The sequence below is a fragment of the Pelophylax lessonae genome (assembly GCF_965119305.1).
Source record: "Pelophylax lessonae genome assembly, chromosome: 6".
NCBI classification, from domain to species: domain Eukaryota; kingdom Metazoa; phylum Chordata; class Amphibia; order Anura; family Ranidae; genus Pelophylax; species Pelophylax lessonae.
The window spans coordinates 115017936-115038390 of record NC_138773.1 but is presented as its reverse complement, the minus strand read 5'-3'; the positions used below and the strand labels follow the sequence as shown (position 1 = coordinate 115038390).

At 42.5% G+C, this 20455-nt stretch overlaps 1 protein-coding gene across 4 annotated transcripts in view; it reads left to right on the top strand.

Annotated features, from left to right (window-relative positions):
* MRTFB (myocardin related transcription factor B) overlaps positions 1-20455 on the top strand; it is a 496818-nt gene that overhangs the window by 254342 nt on the left and 222021 nt on the right. Inside the window, exon 1 of one of the 4 annotated variants that reach the window (XM_082260029.1) lies at positions 17027-17115. The exons of the other annotated variants lie outside the window; for them this stretch is intronic. Within the exon in view, the coding sequence (XP_082116155.1) occupies positions 17094-17115 (22 nt within the window). The 5' untranslated portion in view covers positions 17027-17093. Of the gene's footprint in view, positions 1-17026; positions 17116-20455 lie in introns of those variants that run through there. 4 annotated transcript variants of the gene reach the window in all.

Sequence of the window (20455 nt, the reverse complement as noted above, 5' to 3'; positions counted from 1 at the left end):
AGCGACTTGCATAGACATTCATTATATGAAGTCCGTGCAAGTCGCGGTGCACGAGACTTCACAAGTCGCCCCCGAAGTAGTACAGAGTCGTGCCGCCATAGTGTGAAACGACTCTTAAAACACATTCTCTCTGTGTATTTCTAACCATTATCTTGGTGTAGTAAAATTCTGACTATGGTTACCATAGGAAACTAACATGCAGTTTTCTTTTGATGGCCAGCATTCAGTTTTATTGCATTTGTTATTATTGAAAAAATACAGGGTGCTCTGTTACGTGACCCCCCCACCTGTTTTCAGTATGCGGTGGGTCAGCCATGACATAGGACCTGACAAGGTGGTAGTGATCACTGTACTAGCACCAATTACTACAGTGATTGTCAGCTTCTACATCGGTCCAGGCTGGATCAAGGTAACTATGCAATCAAGTTCATAACTGGACTGATTAGAGACAGAAAGTAAATAGCTCTTGTTAGTAAGAACAAGATGCCAAGGCATAAATATTCATGGGTTCAGCAGTAGTGGTTGATAGAAATTTGGAACCTCATTATTCTGCTAACTATTATGTACAAACAGTCTATTCCCAGGAATTGAAAAAGAAAAAAAAATCCTTCTCGTTTGAATAAAGATCACTGTTGCACTCTAGATGTATTGCACTTTTATTTTGTAACCTGGTTCAGTTTAGTGTTCAAAGTAGTAATTGTGGTTACATGACTCTTTAATGCTACATTACCCTTTCAAGTCAAAGAAGGAACAGATTTGGAAATTGTTTACAGGGTTCCTAAACCTCCTGTTCTTGGTGTGCAGTGCTAACTGATTGCAGATTCACATCAGGCAGTTGGAACCTAGCATTTAGTTCAATAGGGACCGGGTTCTAGCATCCCTCCAGAAAGCACTGGCAATGTGTTTTATCTTCTCAGTCATTAAGTTGAGCTGTCAGCTGGTCTCATGACTTACTAACATGGAAATGAGCTACAAAATATGCTTTAAAATAATTATCTGAATAAATCTGTTTTGTGTTGATGGCTTGTTTTTCTTTTTTGAGGATCCAATGCTCAGTATTTTTCATCTCTCTAGTCGTGCTCTGACCTGCATTCTGCCATTCAGGTAGAATCAGATGGAGTCTTTAACCACTTCCAGTCCGCGCTATAGCCGAAGTACGGCTGCAGCGTGGACTCTAATTTTCGGGAGGCCGTCTTTATACGGCCTCCCAGAAACAGGCTCCCCGCGCGCTCCCACGAGCGCGCATTTGGGAAAATCTGTGTTGGCTGTATCCCTTGGACACAGCCAATCACAGATCGTGGTAAATGGCCAATCACAGCGGCCATTTACCACGTGATCGGGCCGTGCAATGAGAGATGATCTCATATGTAAACATATGAGATCATCTCTCATCGCCAGCGCTCCTTCCTCACACAGAGACTGCGTGTGAGGAAGGAGCAGAGCCCGATCACCGATAAGGGAACACACAGCAATGTAATCAGGTCACTGATCACCAGTGCCCTGATTACTGAAGAGGGGAAATAATGCCACAACTGCCCACAGTGCCCGCCATCAGTGCCCCCCATCAGTGCCCACAGTCATTGCCCATAGTGCTGCCAGTCAGTGCCCATCAGTGCCTGCTCATCTAGGCACTGATGGGCACTGACTACCAGCACTGTGGGCACTGAGTGTGGGCACTGATAGTGCTGCCCATTAGTGCTGATCAGTGCCACCCATCAGTATCCATCAGTGCCACCCATCAATGTCACCCATCAGTGCCCATCAGTGCCGCCCATAAGTGCCCATCAGTGCCGCCCGTCAGTGCCCAGCAGTGCCACCTCTCAGTGCCCAGCAGTGCCACCTATCAGTGCTCATCAGTGCCGCCTATCAGTGCGCATCAGTGCCGCCTATCAGTGCTCATCAGTGCGGCATATTAGTACCTCCTCATCAGTGCCACCTCATCAGTGCCCGTAAGTGCCACCTCATCAGTGCCGCCTCATCAGCGCACATCAGTGAAAGGAGAAAAATTTATTTATTTATTTTCAAAATAAAAAAGCCAGAGGTGATTAAATACCACCAAAAGAAAGCTCTATTTGTGTGAAAAAAATGATAAAAATTTCATATGGGTACAGTGTAGCATGACCACGCAATTGTCATTCAAAGCGTGAGAGCACTGAAAGCTGAAAATTGGCCTGGATAGGAAGGGGGTATAAGTGCCCTGTAGGCAAGTGGTTAAAAAAATACAAGACATCCAAAACCATGTGAACACATCTTCTGGTCCTTGTTATGCACTTTTTCTTTCAGTATTTTCTGGGGATTGGTTTACAGTTTTCGGTTATGTGCTAAAACGCATGTATGTTGTGGTCCATTGTGCCATTTGAAATGAATGACAATGGAACACAAGGAGGGCCATGTGTTAATGCGCTTTACTGCAACACAATTGTGTGAATGGGCCCTAATATTTGGGAAATTTTTATTTTTTTTCCTCCATTTTCCAGTAAGCATACCCAAAGATATTGCCATGTACAAAACATGAAGTGTTGCTAAACCCAGGAACCTGCATTCACTATATCTGGTCTCCTACAGTACACAGAACATGGAAATGCAGTTATTTTTGTAAATAAAAACTGCTAAATACCTTTTCTCTTCAGCAGTATATAGCAGTCTCATGCTCATCACATCAGTGTCTGATTAAATCCTGTAGGAAGAGTTTTCATTCTCCTCTGACTGTCCAATGAGGCTGCATGACCCCTGACCCTCTGTCTGAACAATGCAGATTGGCCCTGTGCCAATCACATGCACCCTCCCAAGAAAAAAAAAAGCTCTAGCAATACACACTAAATAGAGCATGTGCAGAGTTCCCCCAAGGTGCTGTACTATCAGCATATGGATTGGGGAAAGTAAAAAAAAGTGAGGATCACAGAAGACAGGATCAAACAGCCTTTTCACACAATGCACAGAATTACCCCTTCGGTTCCACAGTGAGTATAACCAGCATTCTTTACTGCATATACACTGATTTTAGTGTTGTGGATCTGGGAACACTTTTTTTTACCTTCTTAAAGTTTGAATAACATTTATTATATCATCTCAACACTTCAGCCTATTTGGCATACTTGAATATGAAAAATAGAAATTGTAATCATTCTGTTTTTATTTTGAACTATGGCTCTGTTCTCATCAATAAATTAAAGACAAGCAGTGACAGGTATTTCCAAGTCACATATTTCTTTAATAGTATTCAAGGGAAGAATGTTCAAACTCTTTCAACTTGTGCAAGTATGTTGCAATGGCTGTTATTTTATGAGTGTTTCTTTTCAGTGACAGGGACAACAAACTCCAGATGTTTAGGCAGAGTATATTGCTTTCTCCTTAGGAGAACAAAAGAAAGTTGGGTGTATAGTCAACAATTCATTTTGCTGTTTGTATTAAAGGCAAATACAGCCCTATGGCTGTATAATGAAAGACGATAGAGCTTTCCGTTTTGATATCATTTGCAAATATATGAGCGCTACATAAAGGGAATGTGTTGGCCTTTCAATTATTTTTATATACGTGCAAAAGAGATCAGATTGCTTCATTGTTGTGTGTTTTACCTTAAGGCTACATTCACACCTGAGCGTAGCGTTTTTCGCGCGGTTTTTACCGCGATTTTACCGCGATTTTTGCGGCGTTTTTTACCGCGATTTTACCGCGATTTTTACCGCGATTTTTGTGCAGGCGTTTTTAGATTGAATAGAGATCAATGGAAAACGCCTGTAATCTGCCCAAAAAGAAGCTCATGTACTTTTTTGAGCGTTGGGCGTTTTGTAAACAGCGTCAAAACGCTCAGATGTGAACAGGGGCCATTGAAATGAATAGGATTTGTCTTGTTGGGCGTTTTGAGAGCTGATCCTAGAGCAGAAAAACGCCCCAAAAACGCCCCAAAACGCCTAGATGTGAACGGAGCCTAAATCTGAGTTCCACCCCCCCCCCCCCCCCCTCCAAATATTAAAAGTCAGCAGCTACACATACTGTAGCTGCTGACTTTTAATATTGGAATACTTACCTGTCCTGGAATCCAGCGATGTCGGCACCGCAGCCAATGTTTTCATCGGCTGTCAGGTGCCGCCGCCGCCATTGCCAGTAAGGGAACCCAGCAGTGAAGCCTTGCGTCCCTACTGCGCATGCGCGAAGAGTGCTGCGCTCGGTAATTGGCCATGAAGCAGCAGAGGGAGGAGTAGGGGGCCGAACCTCTCTCGAACCTCGCCGATGGAAGTGGGGACAGGGGACCTGTCAAAAACAGGTACCCGCTCCCTCCTGAAAGGTGCCAATTGTGGCACCAGAGGGGGGGGGGAGGAGACAGATAAGTGGAAGTTTAACTTTTGAGTGGAACTCCGCTTTAAAGGAATATGATGGCAGCCATTACTAGCAAAATGCTACCACTTTTCCTACTTTTGCTGGCAAGTCACTGACATAGAAAAAACGTGTATATAGCAATTGCCAGGCCATTCAAGGTGGAACTCGAGCATTTGATATAGTCCCCCATAGCAGCTTCTTAAAATGATTGCAGCCATAATCTTACCCATATTCTAGAGTTGTAACCTGTATGCAAAATGTGGGTGCCGCTGTTTAGCCTGATTCACTAAAGAGTGAAAAATGTTTGCATGTCTTTTTTTGATTTGTTTTTGCATACAATTTTTTTTTTTTTTTCAGTGAAACTGATTAACTAAACGTATGGCACGTTTACATGTAGATGTCCTATATGTGAATGTTATCAATGTCATAAGCAGCCCTCAAACATTCCACTCACCTGCTCACATTAACAAGCTGATGATTGATTACTCAGATCTCCTATCAACCATTCACCAGCTTTTTAATAGGAAAAGTTAACATTGGCAGCTCCTGCCCCCCTGTCCAGTGCTGTGCTCCACTTTAAGTCTCTCTGCATCCTAAATCAGTGAACATGTCGCTAATTGGTTTTCATTTTTTGATGCTATATTTAATATAGCTTTAAAATATTTACTTAATAAAGCAGTAATGATGTGTACAATGCCTATAGTAGCAAATCATATTTTATCCTTATTTTATTTATCACAGTCAGATCAATTTAGTCCCCGTTGACACTGGGGCGACCTGTGAGGCGACCTGGTCGCCTCACAGGTCGCCGTAGGTCGCCTTCCATAGGGAAGCTGCAGACCCATTCTAATAGGAGCGACAAAAGTCGATCCGACTTAGAAAAAGGGTCCGGAGCTTCTTTGGGGCGACCCGGAGCGACCGTCATAGACTTCAATGTTATGAAGTCCGTGCTGGCTGCTCCGAGGTCGCGGCGCGCTGCTCGCACCGCGACCTCGGAGGTCGCCCCGGGAAGTCAGATCGCCCCTATGTGAACGGGGCCTAAATATGCTTTATGTTAATATTGTTTAAGTTGTTGTTGTTAATATTTATTTTTGTAACTTAATTCTTCATAAAACCTTTGACAGTGTAATTTCATGAGATAATTTACGATGTTTTGAGGCAGGGTAAGAATTGGGTGGGGCAGTTGGTGGTGAGTAACTCTTAGGCTCTGTTCACATGTAGGCGTTTTGGGGCGTTTTTGGGGAGTTTTTCTGCTCCAGGATCAGCTCTCAAAACGCCCAACAAGACAAATCCTATTCATTTCAATGGCCCCTGTTCACATCTGAGCGTTTTGACGCTGTGAGCAAAACGCCCAACGCTCAAAAAAGTACATGAGCTTCTTTTTGGGCAGATTACAGCCGTTTTCCATTGGTCTCTATTCAATCTAAAAACGCCTGTAAAATCGCGGTAAAAATCGTGGTAAAATTGCGGTAAAATCGTGGTAAAAAACGTGCAAAAACGCTACGTTCAGGTGTGAATGTAGCCTTAAGCTGGATACACACTATACAACTTTTCTCGTCAGATTTCCTTTAGATTTACCTTAAACTATGTAGTGCAAGGGCCTGCCTGATTGCATACACATTGAAAGTGTTTAGATTTGACCTCATATTATATGGTTTTGGTAAGTCTAAAGGAAAAAATCTAAAGAAAATTGTATAGTGTGTATGACCCATTAAGGCCTGGTTAGTAGCTCAAGACTTGAAATTTTGAGCCCTGTCATAAGCACTTATTTATGGTGCATACAAAATAGATCTGCAAAGAAAAAGTTCCCTTGGCCAATTAATCAGTTACAGGTTTTAAAGAAAAAGTATCGGCAGAAGATGAAAAAGCTTGTTAAACCTCCCATTTCCAGTATAAGAGCAGTGTGTGCAGCAAGCTTTCAGCAAGCATTGAACAGCTTTTCTGAACCATTTAAAGCACCATTTAGCTCCAGTTTGGGGATGTTAAGCATAATTTTTAATTTGATTGCTGACTGGCATTTTAAGGCTACATTTGCACAGGTGACTAGCCCCGATGCAGATGACAATGGTAGGAGGAATCTGTTGATTCCTGCAGCTGATTTTATGACCTGTGAGCAGCTAGCTGCAGCTACCAAGCCCTGTAAACTTTGATGACCGGTTGGCAGCGACTACAGCTATCCATGGCTTTACACAGGGACAGCGATTACCTGTGGTGATCACTGATGAACACACACACAGTGAGTGTGTGTAACTATTGTTTTCCATATCCTTGTACGTTGTGTTAGCTATAATACACATCTAGAAGGTTTTTTGAACTTATCTATACTTTCCTCTCACGCCATCAACTGTGGAAGGGAGTTCCACATCCTTACTGCCCTAATAGTAAAGAACCATTTCTGCAGGTTAAGATTAAACTGCTTCTCATCCAACTTCATTGTGTGGCCATGCGTCTTAATCTAAGATTAAAAAGGTTCTTCCCAATGCTAGAGTCATCATTCAAAGATTAGTATATTGCGATCATATCCCCTCTTAAGTGTCTATTCTTCAGGGGAAAAAAAAATAATTTTTTTAATAATTGCATATTACTGAGGTCCTCCAGCCCCCTTCTTAATTTTGTTGCCCTTCAACCTTATATGTTAAAGATGGGAGACCCCAAATGTGGACATCCTGGCCTTTAGATTCAACAACAACTTTTTCTGTATTTGGCCTGGACCAAGGACCCTTTAGCACTGGCATCTGAGGCCTTGATAATCCCCTGGTCTCTATGCCTTCCCGCAGTGTGAATTCCACTTAAATTGCGACACAGGACAGAGCAGAAAAAGAAACCAGTAATTGTTATTGCACCAAACTGGCCAGAAGAACCTGGAACACAGACATACTCAAACTACCAGAAGATGACCCCTGGTCTTTTCCCAGCAGGCCAGACCTGCTGTCCTAGGGCCCTCTGTTCCATCCTGCTTTTCAGTCTCAGGCTTTAACTACCTCAATACTGGGCACTTAAACCCCCTTCCTTCCCAGGCCAATTTTCAGCTTTTAGCGCTGGTGCATTTTGAATGACAATTGCGCGGTCATGCAACACTGTACCTAAACCAAATTTGTGTCATTTTTTCCCCACAAATATAGCTTTCTTTTGGTGGTATTTGATCACCGCCAGGTTTTTTATTTTTTGGTGCACAAATAACAAAAAGACCGAAAAGTTTAAAAAAAAAAAAAAAAAGTTTTTTTGTTTAGGTTATAAAATTTTGTAAATAGATATGTTTTTTTTCCTGCACTGATGAGCACTGATGACGCCACACTGACAGGCACTGATAAGGAGGCACTGATGGGATGGCACTGATGGGCACTGATAGGTAGCATTGATATGCAGCACTGATGGGCACTGATATATAGCACTGATATGCAGCATTGGTGGGCACTGATAGGTGGCACTGATAGGTGGCACTGATGGGCGGCACTGATGGGTGGCACTGATAGGCAGCACTGGTGGGCAATAATGGGCACTGGTGGGCAGCACTGATAGATGGCAATAATGGGCACTGGTGGGCAGTACTGATAGATGGCATTGGTGGGCAGCAGTGATAGGGAGGCACCACTGGCAGGCTCTCTGAGCTCTGATTGCCATCCCTGGTGGCCATGGTGGGCATCCCTGGTGGTCATGGGTGGGCATCCCTGGTGGCTCTAGTGGCACCCCCCCCCCCCCCCCCAGTGCTGCACTGGTAATCAATGTTATGATTACCAGCACAGACCCCCCCCTGTGATCAGTGAGTAATTAGAAATACTCACTGATCCCCCCGGCTACAGTACAGATCCTCTCTTCTTCTCCTCACTGACAGGATCTGTCAGGAGGAGAAGAGATCGAAGCCGTTACAACGGCTGTGTTTACATTACATGAAGGCTGTGATTGGACACAGCCGTCATGTGATCAGGAGGGCCAATCACAGGGCCCTCCTGCCGCATCTTGTTGCTCTGTGTCCGAGGGACATCCGGAACGTCCGATAAGAAGGACGAGACTCCCACCCGGCCGTATATGTACAGTGGCCGGGTGGGAGCATGACTGTTAATACCTAGGTCCTAAAGCTGTTCAGTCTGGGCAAAAAAAAAAGTTAAAGTCAGCAGCTACAAATACTGGAGCTGCTGACTTTTAATAAAAGGATACTTGCCTGTCCAGGGATCCAGCGTTGTCCTCATCGGAGCTAGTTCTTCACTAACCTTCAGGTACGGGTATCCTAACTGTGAGCAGCCTGCTATGCTGCTTTCAGCTTCACAGCTGGCTGCGCATGTGCATGCGCAAGCTGTGCTGCGCTTTGTTAATGGTCCCACTGTCTTCTAGGACCTGTGACATACGTTTCCCAGAAGATTGTGGGAAGGGAGGGGAGAAGGAGAACTTACACTCGGATCACCTAAACTAGGTACCCCCCACCAAAAATGACATGCCAAATATGGGATAGGTGGGGGGGAACTTAAAGAGTAACTTCCCCTTTTGGATGGAGTTCCGCTTTAAGAGACAGACGAATCACTGAGTCTGTCATTTCTACTGTGCTAAAAAGAAGAAAGGCCATTTACAAAAAGATCTACTATTATACCTGGAAATCCTTCTTTGCCTGTGTGAACACAGGTACTGCAATCCCAGAAATTACTCTGTGCCTTGTATTCTTGTTTTCCTACATTCATGTCATGACAAGAACTTGGCCTTAAGGTTTTGGCCTTGTGCATCCTTTTTCATAAGCCTCTGGCTTCGCTCTCTTGTCAAAACCTTTATTCGTTTCCATGAAATTTCAACTTGATTATCTCTGCCCTGCAGAAACCACTCTTTTAACCCATCAGGAATATCCCCTTAGGTTACCTGTCCTGCAAAGTAGCCTTTTTGGTCACTATCATGTATGTCAGACATGTCTCTGAGTTGGCGACTCTCTCTTATAAGGAGCCATTCCTCATTCTTCAAAATGACAAGGTAGTCTTACTCCCCGGACCATCTTTTCTTCCCAGAGTGGTATCAGTCTTCCATCTCAATGAAGTCATTGTCCTTCCATTCTTATGTCTGGCTCCAAAGCACCTAAGGGAAATTTCTCTTCAATGCCTAGACATAGTCAGAGCCATTAGCATCTACTGCAAAGAAATTTTTAAAAATGTCTTAATATATTATTTTTGAATTTTTACATTTTCTGCTTACCATGTCTTCTAAGCTAAGAACGGTTCAGCTGCATCAAAAGTCAGCAGTCACCCTCCAGTAGCATTCTACCCCGTTATGACTTGACTTTGCTGGTTTTCTGGTATTGAAAAGTGTGTGCTCGGAGACAACTTTGTGTTGGAAAAGGTTTGCGTAGAAGCTATACTGGGAAAGGAAAACACGACTTCAAATTAGCGTGTTTGAACATTTTCTGGAATGAGGCATGAAGGTGTGTAAAGTCGTGCAAATTTTTAATTTTAACGCGTGTAAATCTTTGGTCTTATCTAGTCACGAAAGGGCCCTAGGCCCAGGTGAAAGTTCTCTGTAGGCTATCATAACTACATTGTAGGAACCAGGATCACGCATCCCCTGAGTTTGCTGTCTCTGTACACAGATGCACAATATTACATAATCTATGCTTTCTGTATGTTCAGACTAATTGAGTAATGATGTGCATTCTTTATTACTGGTAAGCAACTTAAGCATCACATTTCAATGTCATTGTCACATAGTTACATAAAGAGCCAAAGCTGAAAAAGAAAAAAAAATCTCAAGGTTTTTTTTATGTGAGATCATCTGAAATGAATTTTCAGATCAACCTTTTTTGTTTGTGTTCTATGTATTAAAGTCCTATTAGCTGGGAAAATGATCTAGTCGTGACTCCATCTGGGAACATGAAAAAGTCATGTTATCAGAAAGGATTCCCATCATTTAGTGGCTTGCTTCTGTTAAGTCCCAAATGCTGATTGTTCCCAGACACTTTTCATGTGAAGGCCTGTGGAGGAGGAAACATCTGCTGTTTTTGGATGGTTCAGCATATGAAATAAGGCAACAAAACTATGTACTAAACTAAATACAAGAACTTTAAACAAGTGGGCTTGTTTCTTGAGATGAGATTGCTCCATCTCCATGGACCTTTGTGCAATTGTTAGTAACAACATACTATTTATCTATCATAGGGAGATGATTCTAAATCACCAGCAGTTTACAGATTACTTATTTCATCTTTGAGGAAACATTTGTTTCATAAATATTTCTTCCTTAAGATAATCCGGTTGTTTTGTAAATTATTCAGATTTTATTGTTTTACAGTTCTCAAGCACATAGCTGATAATTATTATGTACTATAAGGCTCCATTCACACTGCCGCGACTTGTCAGCCTGACAAGTCGCAGTCCCTCGCAGTCCATTGACTGCTACAGGACCCGTTCTAATAGGAGCGACACAAGTCGCTCCGACTTAGAAAAAGGGTCCTGTACTACTTCGGGGCGACCTCGGAGCGACTTGCATAGACATTCATTATATGAAGTCCCTGCAAGTTGTGCCGAAGTCGCAGTGCACGGGACTTCACAAGTCGCCCCCAAAGTAGTACAGAGTCGTGCCGCTGCAGTGTGAATGCGGGCTGTATGTATTTTGTTGTGTTGTGTGTTATGTATTGTGTTGTTGATTTGTGTGTAAAGCACGGGTGATCCTGAAACTTTTGTCATGCCCACAGACATAAATCTGTGGATGCAGCTTGCATATACTGTATGGTTGTTGCCACTTGTCACAATTTCTATATAGCGATTGAAAGGAGTGTATGTAACTTGTATCTAGGGCTGCAACTAACGATTATTTTCATAATCCATTAGTTGGCCGATTATTGATTTGAATAATCAGATAATAACCTTAAAAAAAAGTGTGGTGTATAATTTAGTTTTTATGTAAAGTTTAAAAAAAATAATTATTTTCAAATATCTATATGCAGTGGTAAATATAAATAACCAACTATATGGTTAGGAAGCAAAATCTCTAATCCACTCTGAGGATAACAGACAGAAGAGATGTATACTGTATATACTATTAGAGGTTAAACCTGGTAAATATCATCAGACTCAGAGATCACATTTTTATTTAAATAAAAAAAAAATGAAAGACTGTTTTGCAGATTTTTAGAAAGAACTGTAATATATTATGTATGACAGACTCCCTTGTCATAAGCAGGTTGCTTGATTCCTTCTTTCGCAAAATTTTAATTTTAAGAACGTTCGATATTCTAATCGTTAGTGGGGTCAAATTGATGTTTGTTTTTGACCACAGTGATGGGCAAATTTGAAGGAGCAGAATAGAAACCTTGGTCCCAGGAATTTTCAGACAGTGTATGTGGTTTTCAATCAGAAAAGACATTCATTTTAAAACTGAATGCTAAAAGCAAGTCAAATTTTCAAACCGCATTCTTTCATTCAGTGAATGTACAAAGATTTTTATGTATAAATATTCCTGTCCGAAAATCGATTTGGGTATAGCCAGCATAAGGCTTGGTTCACACCTATGCAGTTGGCTTTTGATTCGTTTCTGCACTGCTTTTTGCTTGCATTTTTGCACACACAATTTTGCTGCGATTTGCGTTTTTAAATTTTTTAGGCTTTTTTCTTGGCCAATTTGTTGTTGGGCAGATTAAAAAACGCAAATTGCAGCAAAAACGCACTACATGCTTTTCTGTAGCTTGTCTATTGAAGTTTATTGAACCAAAAAAAAAGGACCGTTTTGTGTTGAAAAAAGTCCTTGACCTTTTGCAAATACGCAGCGGCTGAAAAAAGCATAGATTTGAACATGTCCCAAGGAGAACCATGTTAAATGAACTGTAGGGTCTTTCTGCAAAAAGCACAAAAAAATGCATAGGTGTGAACCAGACCTAAGACGTTTTTTTTTTTTTTTTTTTTCGTCATCTGTGTCCTATTAAAGAGGAAGTAAACCCTCCTCTGACACTTGTACCTATAGGTAAGCCTATAATAAGGCTTACCTATAGGTACTGTAAATATCTCCTAAACATGCAATGTTTAGGAGATATTTACCTAGATGCATCCAGTGACGTCACTGGCGCATGCGCTCTGAAGGAACGGCACCAGCGGCGGTTGGTTACGACTAAGCGGAAAACTCCGTGAAACGCGTCAACCGCCGTGCTCCCCTTTTCCCCCCCATGTCTCCGACTGTTTTGGTTTCATCTTGGATGATTTTATCTTTTTGCCTGCAAAATAAATTTGGATTTTAACTTTTTGCATCTTCAACCGGTTGTGCGGCTTTTTGTGCTCTTCCATTTTCTGAAAAAACAGTACCTACTCGATTGTGGTTCCAACAGGTACCAAACTGGTACCATATCCCACAATCCTTTGCATGCAGTCACTACTAGCCACTGATTGGTCAGAGAATCACACCCACCCCGTTGTTATCCCACCCACTTAACTTTAGTACTACTATAGTGGAAAAGCAAACCTATACCGTACCGTACCGAACCGTTCCGATACTATACCATGCGGTACCGCAGTGGAAAAGCAAACCGGGCCAAGCAGGGCCGAGTAGAGCCGAGCCGGTACTAGCCGGTACTTGCAGTGGAAAAGTGCCATAAGTGCAGTCAGTTTTTATTACAATAGGCACACAAGGTATAACAACTCACATGGAATCAAAGTTAGCAGGATCAATCTGAAGACATAAGGTGAGCGTAGAATCCAGAATCCTGAGTCCGGAAGAAGAGGTGTTTTGAGCCGGTAGATGGACGCGGAGGACAGTACAAAGCCGGCTGCTGTCTTCCGGGACCGGTGGATCTTCACGTATCAGGCTGGAACGCAGCGTCTGCCGCGTGACATCACCAAGATGGAAAGGATTACACTGCGTCACCAAGATGGAAAGGATTACACAAATCCTTTCCATCTTGGTGACGTCACGCGGCAGATGCTGCGTTCCAGCCTGATACGTGAAGATCTACTGGTCCCGAAAGACAGCAGCCAGCTTTGTACTGTCCTCCGCGTCCATCTACCGGCTCAAAACACCTCTTCTCCCGGACTCAGGATTCTGGATTCTACGCTCACCTTATGACTTCAGATTGAGCCTGCTAACTTTGATTCCATGTGAGTTGTTACACCTTGTGTGCCTATTGTAATAAAAACTGACTGCACTTAGAGGCGCTTCGCCTGTTTTGTCTTTTTCCTCTATGGGAGATTGGATGAGAACTGACTGCCTGTCCGTTTTCATTCGATCTTATCTGATCCGACTCGATCCTCCAGACGGATGGAAAATAGGGTTTCCATCCATCCGGATTTCACGGACAGGATCGGATTGAATAGCAGCGGGTCCGCTGACATCCGCTGACATCCATAGGGATGCATGGAGCATCCGATCAGGTCCACCTGATCATCCTGAAAAACTGACAGGTGGATCTGATTGGATCGCCCGTATGAAAGGGGCCTAAGGAGCTGCAGCACTTCAATGCAGGCACAAACATGGTCACTATGCATACCTTTAGTTGCACTCTAGTAACTCATGCTATGTTGAACATAGCAAAACACACAAATGTGGGGAATTGTGAGAGACCCACACTCCCAACCTTCCTAGATAGAAATCTCTGGTTTCCAGCCGATATCAGGTTAGTATATAGGCATTTTTAAACACACACTGCTTTTCCTAACAGTTGAAAGTTTAGTTCACCTTTGTAAAAAAAAAAAAGAAAAACTCCCTATGCAGTTAAGGGGCACCAGTATATGAAAACAAACATTGCTGCTATGAGCAATATACCTACTATTGCTGTAGACTATTTTCGCAGAAGTCTGCCCAAATAAACTCCCATAGCTTATGTTCCCTTGTCTTGCCGTGTTTCTATGACTCTCCCATGACACTTTAGCCAAAACTCCAGCTGTGGTGCTTGCCTCCACCATCAAAAGTGAGCTCTCTGTCAAGTTCAAACATTGCACACGCCAGGTGCACTATCTATCCCAATGCCACAGCACTGAGCTCACAGTTACTGGGACGGTTGAAGGAGAGGGCAATTTTTTTTTCCCCATAAGTAACTTTTTTTTTGAACTTCACCCATTATCATTCACAATACAAAAAGAAACAGAAAGAAAACAGCAGTAGGACACGTACCAAGAGGGAGTATGATACATATATAGTAATCTCGAGATATCCCCCGAAATGCAACATGATATTTTTCCCTATTTAGGTCTGATGTGTTTTCAAAGTGTTCCTTTCATTTTTTTTCGCAGTGTATAAATAGGGAATTTAGGTGGCTTTGAACGTGGCATGGTTGTTGGTGCCAGATGGGCTAGTCTGAGTATTTCAAAAACTGCTGATCTACTGGGATTTTCACACACAACCATCTCTAGGGTTTTCCAGAGAATGTTCAGAAAAAGAGAAAATATCCAGTGTGCGGCAGTTGTGTGGACAAAAATGCCTTGCTTGATGTAAGAGGTCAGAGGAGAATAATAGAAAGGCAACAGTAACTCAACCACTTGTTACGGTATGCAGTATACCATCTCTGAATGTACAACACATTGAACCTTGAAGTTGATGGACTACAGCAGCAGAAAACTACACCGGGTGCCACTCCTGTCAGCTAAGAACAAGAACCTGAGGCTATAATTCACACAGGCTCACCAAAATTGGACAATAGAAGGTTGGAAAAACGTTGCCTGGTTTAGTGAGTCTCGATTTCAGCTTTGACATTCAGATGGTAGGGTCAGGATTTGGCGTAAACACGAAAGCATGGATCCATCCTGTCTTGTATCAATAGTTCAGGCTGGTGGTGGTGTAATAATGTGGGGCATAGTTTCTTGGCACACTTTGGGCCCCTTTGTACCAATTAAGCATCGGCCTACCTGAGTATTGTTGCTGACCATGTCCATCCCTTTATGAATGCAGTGTACCCATCTTCTGATGGCTACTTCCAGCAGGATAATGCACCATGTCACAAAAGCTCAAATCATCTCACCACTGGATTTGAACATGACAATGAGGTTACTGTACTTCAATGGTCTTCACAGTCACTAGATCTCAACTGAATAGAGCACCTTTGGGATGTGGTGGAAAGGGAGATTCACATCATGTGCAGCTGGCAAATCTGCAGCAACTGTGTGATGATATCATTACAATGTGGACCAAAACCTCTGAGGAATGTTTCAAACACCTTGTTGAATCTATGCCACAAAGAATTTAGGCAGTTCTGAAGGCAAAAGTGGGTTCCACCTGGTACCAGCAAGGTGTACCTAATAATAATGTGGCCCGTGAGTGTATATAGGTAAAACAAACATATGAATTCTAAACAACCGCCCAAAATGATTGCCACAAGTATCTTTCAGTCCACCCCAGTATCCCCTCTCATTCAGACTGTCTTAAAATACCTGGATTTTTAAAAAAAAATCTTATTCAAGTATATCTCCTTTATTTGTAGGCACTGTTTACCAGTTCAAATATGTTGATAAAGTCAACAATTTCATGGCAAGGGTGCACTTCTTCACACAACTATTTCTGTATAGAGAAACCGATGAGAGAGACACACACACAAATTATTTAGGATGCATCCACACTTGAGCAGAGCATATCTGGTTGTTTTACAGGCTATTTTTGCTTAGCGTTTTACAATACGTGGTGATTGGAATGCTGCAGCATTATATCACCCATTATTATATTGTTTAATCACTTGCCGACTGCCTAATGTACATTTACTGCAGCAAAGTGGCTCTATTGCGTGAAATCACGTACTTGTACGTCATTTCGTGCAATAGCCACTAGGTGGCGCGGGCGCGCACTGATTGGACAGAGGGGGGAGCCAGTCAGCGATGGAGGTAGAATGGCGGTCTGCCTATGTCAAAAAGAAGCAGGTAAACGGATGTCTGTCTTCCCCCAGTAAAAGCAAACCCCCCCCCCCCACTGTTAGCAAGCACCCCCTAGGGACACATACAACCCATTCAACGCCCCTGATGTTAACCCCTTCCCTACCAGTGCCATTAGTACAGTAACTGCATATTTTAGCACTGATCAGTGTTCTAATGTCACTGGTCCCCAAAAAAGTGTCAAAAGTGTCAGGTGTCCAATTTATCCGCCGCAATGTCGCAGTCCCGCTAAAAAATCGCTAATCACGATTTCGAAAAAAATAAATAAAAATGGCATAAAAATATCCCATAGTATTTAGACGAAAAAACTTTTGCGCAAACCAATCAATAAACGCTTATTGGGGTTTTTCGATTCAATTTTTTACATTTTTTATAACAGAAAGTAAATTGTTGCTCTTTTTTTTGTTTATAGTGCAAAAAATAAAAACCGCAGAGGTGATCAAATACCACCAAAAGAAAGCACTATTTGTGGGGAAAAAAAGGGGACATAAATTTTAATTGTCAGTTAAAGTAACGCAGTGCTGTAGTCTGGTCATTATTGCGTAAAACCTTCCGGGACTAAAGTGGTTAAAAGGTAGATTTACCTGTTGCAGGAAGCAGTGAAGATGATGACGTGAGTGCAATAAACAAATTACGCTCTGCTCTTTGCCTCTGATCTCTCTTGCCTATTCAGTTTGTGGGCTGTCTGAATTTCCCTTTCCACAAGGTGTTGAAACTAGATAGGTTTATGGGAAATTTTTAACATCCTAGGAGTTAGAGGCTGAACTTCCAAGGGCTTAGACTACGACTTTAAAGGACGCGTGTACGTTGTGACTCTCTACAAGCACACCTTGGAACTGCACTCCCCATGAATGTGCACCACAGTCTTCATTTATTTCTATGGAATATCTTTCACTGCCTGTCCCTGCCTAGGAGAATGTTGAAGGGTCTGTGCAGCACCGAGAAGAAAACACACTGAAGATCTTGCTGATGAAGGGACAGATAAGTACAGGTATTCCGGGACAGAATAACAAAGGTTTTTATACATTGTACACATATAGTCACAATACTCTGATACCTGCTTGATATATTACCTCGGGTGTATCCACATTTTTCTCAATAAATTATGCCAGGCTTATTTTTCCATAGTTGTACATGTAGATTACAGATTACTATGTTTTGGAAAATGGTCTTTGTTTGACTTTGTAATATGTGTAAAACCTATTTAGAAATTACAATGCACATCCTAGAGCAGTGATGGCAAAACCTTTTTGAGCCCGAGAGCCCAAACTTCATCACAAATGCAACTTATTTTTTTCAAAGTGCCAACACTGCAATGAAACTGCACACACCCAGCCACCCAGGTGACGATCGCACACTCTAAGAGAGATTGTAGTCAATTTAGCACTCACCTGGGTCCAGTGTCCAGTGTCGGTGTGCCTGGCAGCAGCTTCTCCTTTTGTTGGTGCCTTTGATCACCCTCCTCACTCTTCATGGTGTCATCTCAGCACCTTCCTCTTCCTCCAATCTGGCTGGTTGCCCTCCAGAGGCTGTTGTGGCTTGGGCTCTCTCTTCCTCCTGAACCACCTCAGCCTCCTCTCACTTTTGTCTCCACACTCCTTTCACTCTTGCTCTCCCTTCTCTCTCAGCCTTTGTTTTTCCCGGGCTCCATGCTGTCCATCCTCTTATATCCTCAGAGCATACTGGGGCTGTAGTTTTGATCTTTAATTGATTGCGTGCCATAGGTTCGCCATTACTGTCCTAGAGTGATGTTCAAGTATAATAAGTACATATTAATAAAAATGTTTTTAATATTTAGATCTGCAGGACTAGACAACTACATTGTAGTGTGAATGCATTTTGAAAATGCCTTCAGTCATTGTAACCTCAACGGTTTCTGCTATTAAAGTGAAACTAAACAATTGATTTAACTATTTCCAAAGACAGTCACATTCAAGGCATTATGGTGATAACTTGGCAAAGTAATGTTGCAAAATGAGAATCACTTTTGAAAATGTCCACTAAACTAACATGTATTATGTTGGTTTTGTGCTATATTGTTCTCCTATGCAGGCCCATCCATTGATGTTGTTCTCAGAAACAAGACCTAATCGTCAGCATGGACTGACTTTGCACAGCATTGGACACACTAACAAAGCTTCTGTGTGTTGCCTGGTGTATTTGGCTTGATATCCTCTCCTTACTCCAGGCACCGAGAAATACATAAATATGCTCATACAGTTTATGGCTTTAATCAGTGTTACTTCAATTTTGAGGACCTCCATCAGGTCATGTCTCTATTGGGGAGATTTATTTCAAATCCTTTCCCACTGATAGTGTTGTCCACAGGACATTAGGGGAAATCTCTCTGATAAGATCATAATAAACAGTCAGCATTTAAATATTTTTCATAGAATATGGAAGGAATGGAGTTTTGTGCAATTTATGATCCACTAATGGCACTTTTCCACTGCAAGTACCGGCTCGTACCGGCTCGGCTCTACTCGGCCCTGCTTGCTTTTCCACTGCTGGTACCGCATGGTATAGTGTCGGAACGGTTCGGTACGGTACGGTATAGGTTTGCTTTTCCACTAAAGTAGTACTAAGTTAAGTGGGTGGGATAACAACGGGGTGGGTGGGATTCTCTGACCAATCAGTGGCTAGTAGTGACTGCATGCAAAGGATTGTGGGATATGGTACCAGTTTGGTACCTGTTGGAACCACAATCGAGTAGGTACTGTTTTTTCAGAGCCGTACCGTACCGTTCGGTTCCATGCAGTGGAAAAGCAAACCTATACCGTACCGTACCGAACCGTTCCGACCCTATACAATGCGGTACCAGCAGTGGAAAAGCACAAAAGCGTGCCAAACCGGTACGGTTCCATGCAGTGGAAAAGCGCCATAATAATTATCCCTATTATGCAGTGTGTCCTGTGGTAACCTTCAGTTCATCACAGTGATGAGTTAAGGTCCTTAGACGGGGAAAAGGGCCAGCGGCACAGGAAAGGTGGTGTGAGAAATATGTTTATCTCTGTATTTTAATATGCCTCTTGTCTGTCTTTGAAGATTAACTTCACTTTTTTGGGGAAAAACATTCCCCTTTGGGTGAGCTATGTACACTGGAGGGATTTTAACAAACTGTTGCAGAGTCCTACCTGTTTCTGCAATGAAGAAAAAGCTGTTTGTTGTCTGCAGAGTGAATCTGAATTGGAGGAAAATGTTCATTATTATTCAACTGATGCACCTGCAGTGTTCCAATGAGAAAATTCAAGATCTAAATCCCTTTAGAAGAGATTACCCCTTTGGAAGTATCTCACCAAAAATGAAAATTTATGTTGCAGGGGATGCCTAAAATCTGACTTGTATCTTAGTGTAGACCTCAGGGAAAATAAGTAAGCCAATCACAAAAGCAGGAAATGACATTTCTGGTGGTGTCCAGAACACCAATGGTTTACAGAGCAGCCGATTCAAAAGGAAATGTAATTTTTAATAACACACAATTCTAATATGGCTTGTGTAGCAGTTGTATATGCTATATATTTTTTTATTTGTGATTTTGTTTGTCCCCCACGAAAGTGGAGTAACCCTTTAATTTCAAGAACATTCATACAAGTAGGGTACAGTAAGTATCTCCCAAAGGATTTGTATTTCTGCCCATCCAGTTTGAAAATGTACACATCCTTGACAGACTGACAGACAGCATGAATAGTTCATATTCCCATCGCACACCTTCCTGGATATAGGCACATTGTGGGTGCTGCAGGGATAACCAGCAGGACACTGGATCTATCACAAATACATAACATGATTCGCCAGCACACCAAGGATCTTGCACAGCAGTCCGAAGAAACAGGATCAGGATAGATGCAACGTTTCGGAGTCACTCAGGACCCCTTCTCACATGCCTGATAAGGGTCCTGTGTGACTCCGTAACATTGCACCTATCCTCATGTGATCCTTTTGGAATAAAATTTTTCTCCGGACTGCTGTGCAAGATCCTTGGTGTGCTGGCGAATCATGTATGTATCTGTGACAGACAGCCTGGTGACCTGAGTTTTATTCTGCTGCTGTCAAGCATTTAAGCGATGTCTATTCCCTGTCCCCTGTCTTTGACTGGATATCAAAGGAAGTAGCAAGGGACAGTCCTTTGAGGTCATCTTTTTTTTTTTTTCTCTCCTCTTGTGAGCATTTTACTTCTCAGCAGGTGTGAGCGAGGCTACTGACTGGCCCAGAATGAAATCAAGTCAAGCAATTAAAATATCTTAGAGCCCATTTGCGTTATATGCATTGGGCTGTACTGGACAGCCTTGCCCAACATAGTCCCAGTACATAGACAAGGGGACTTCCCTTAT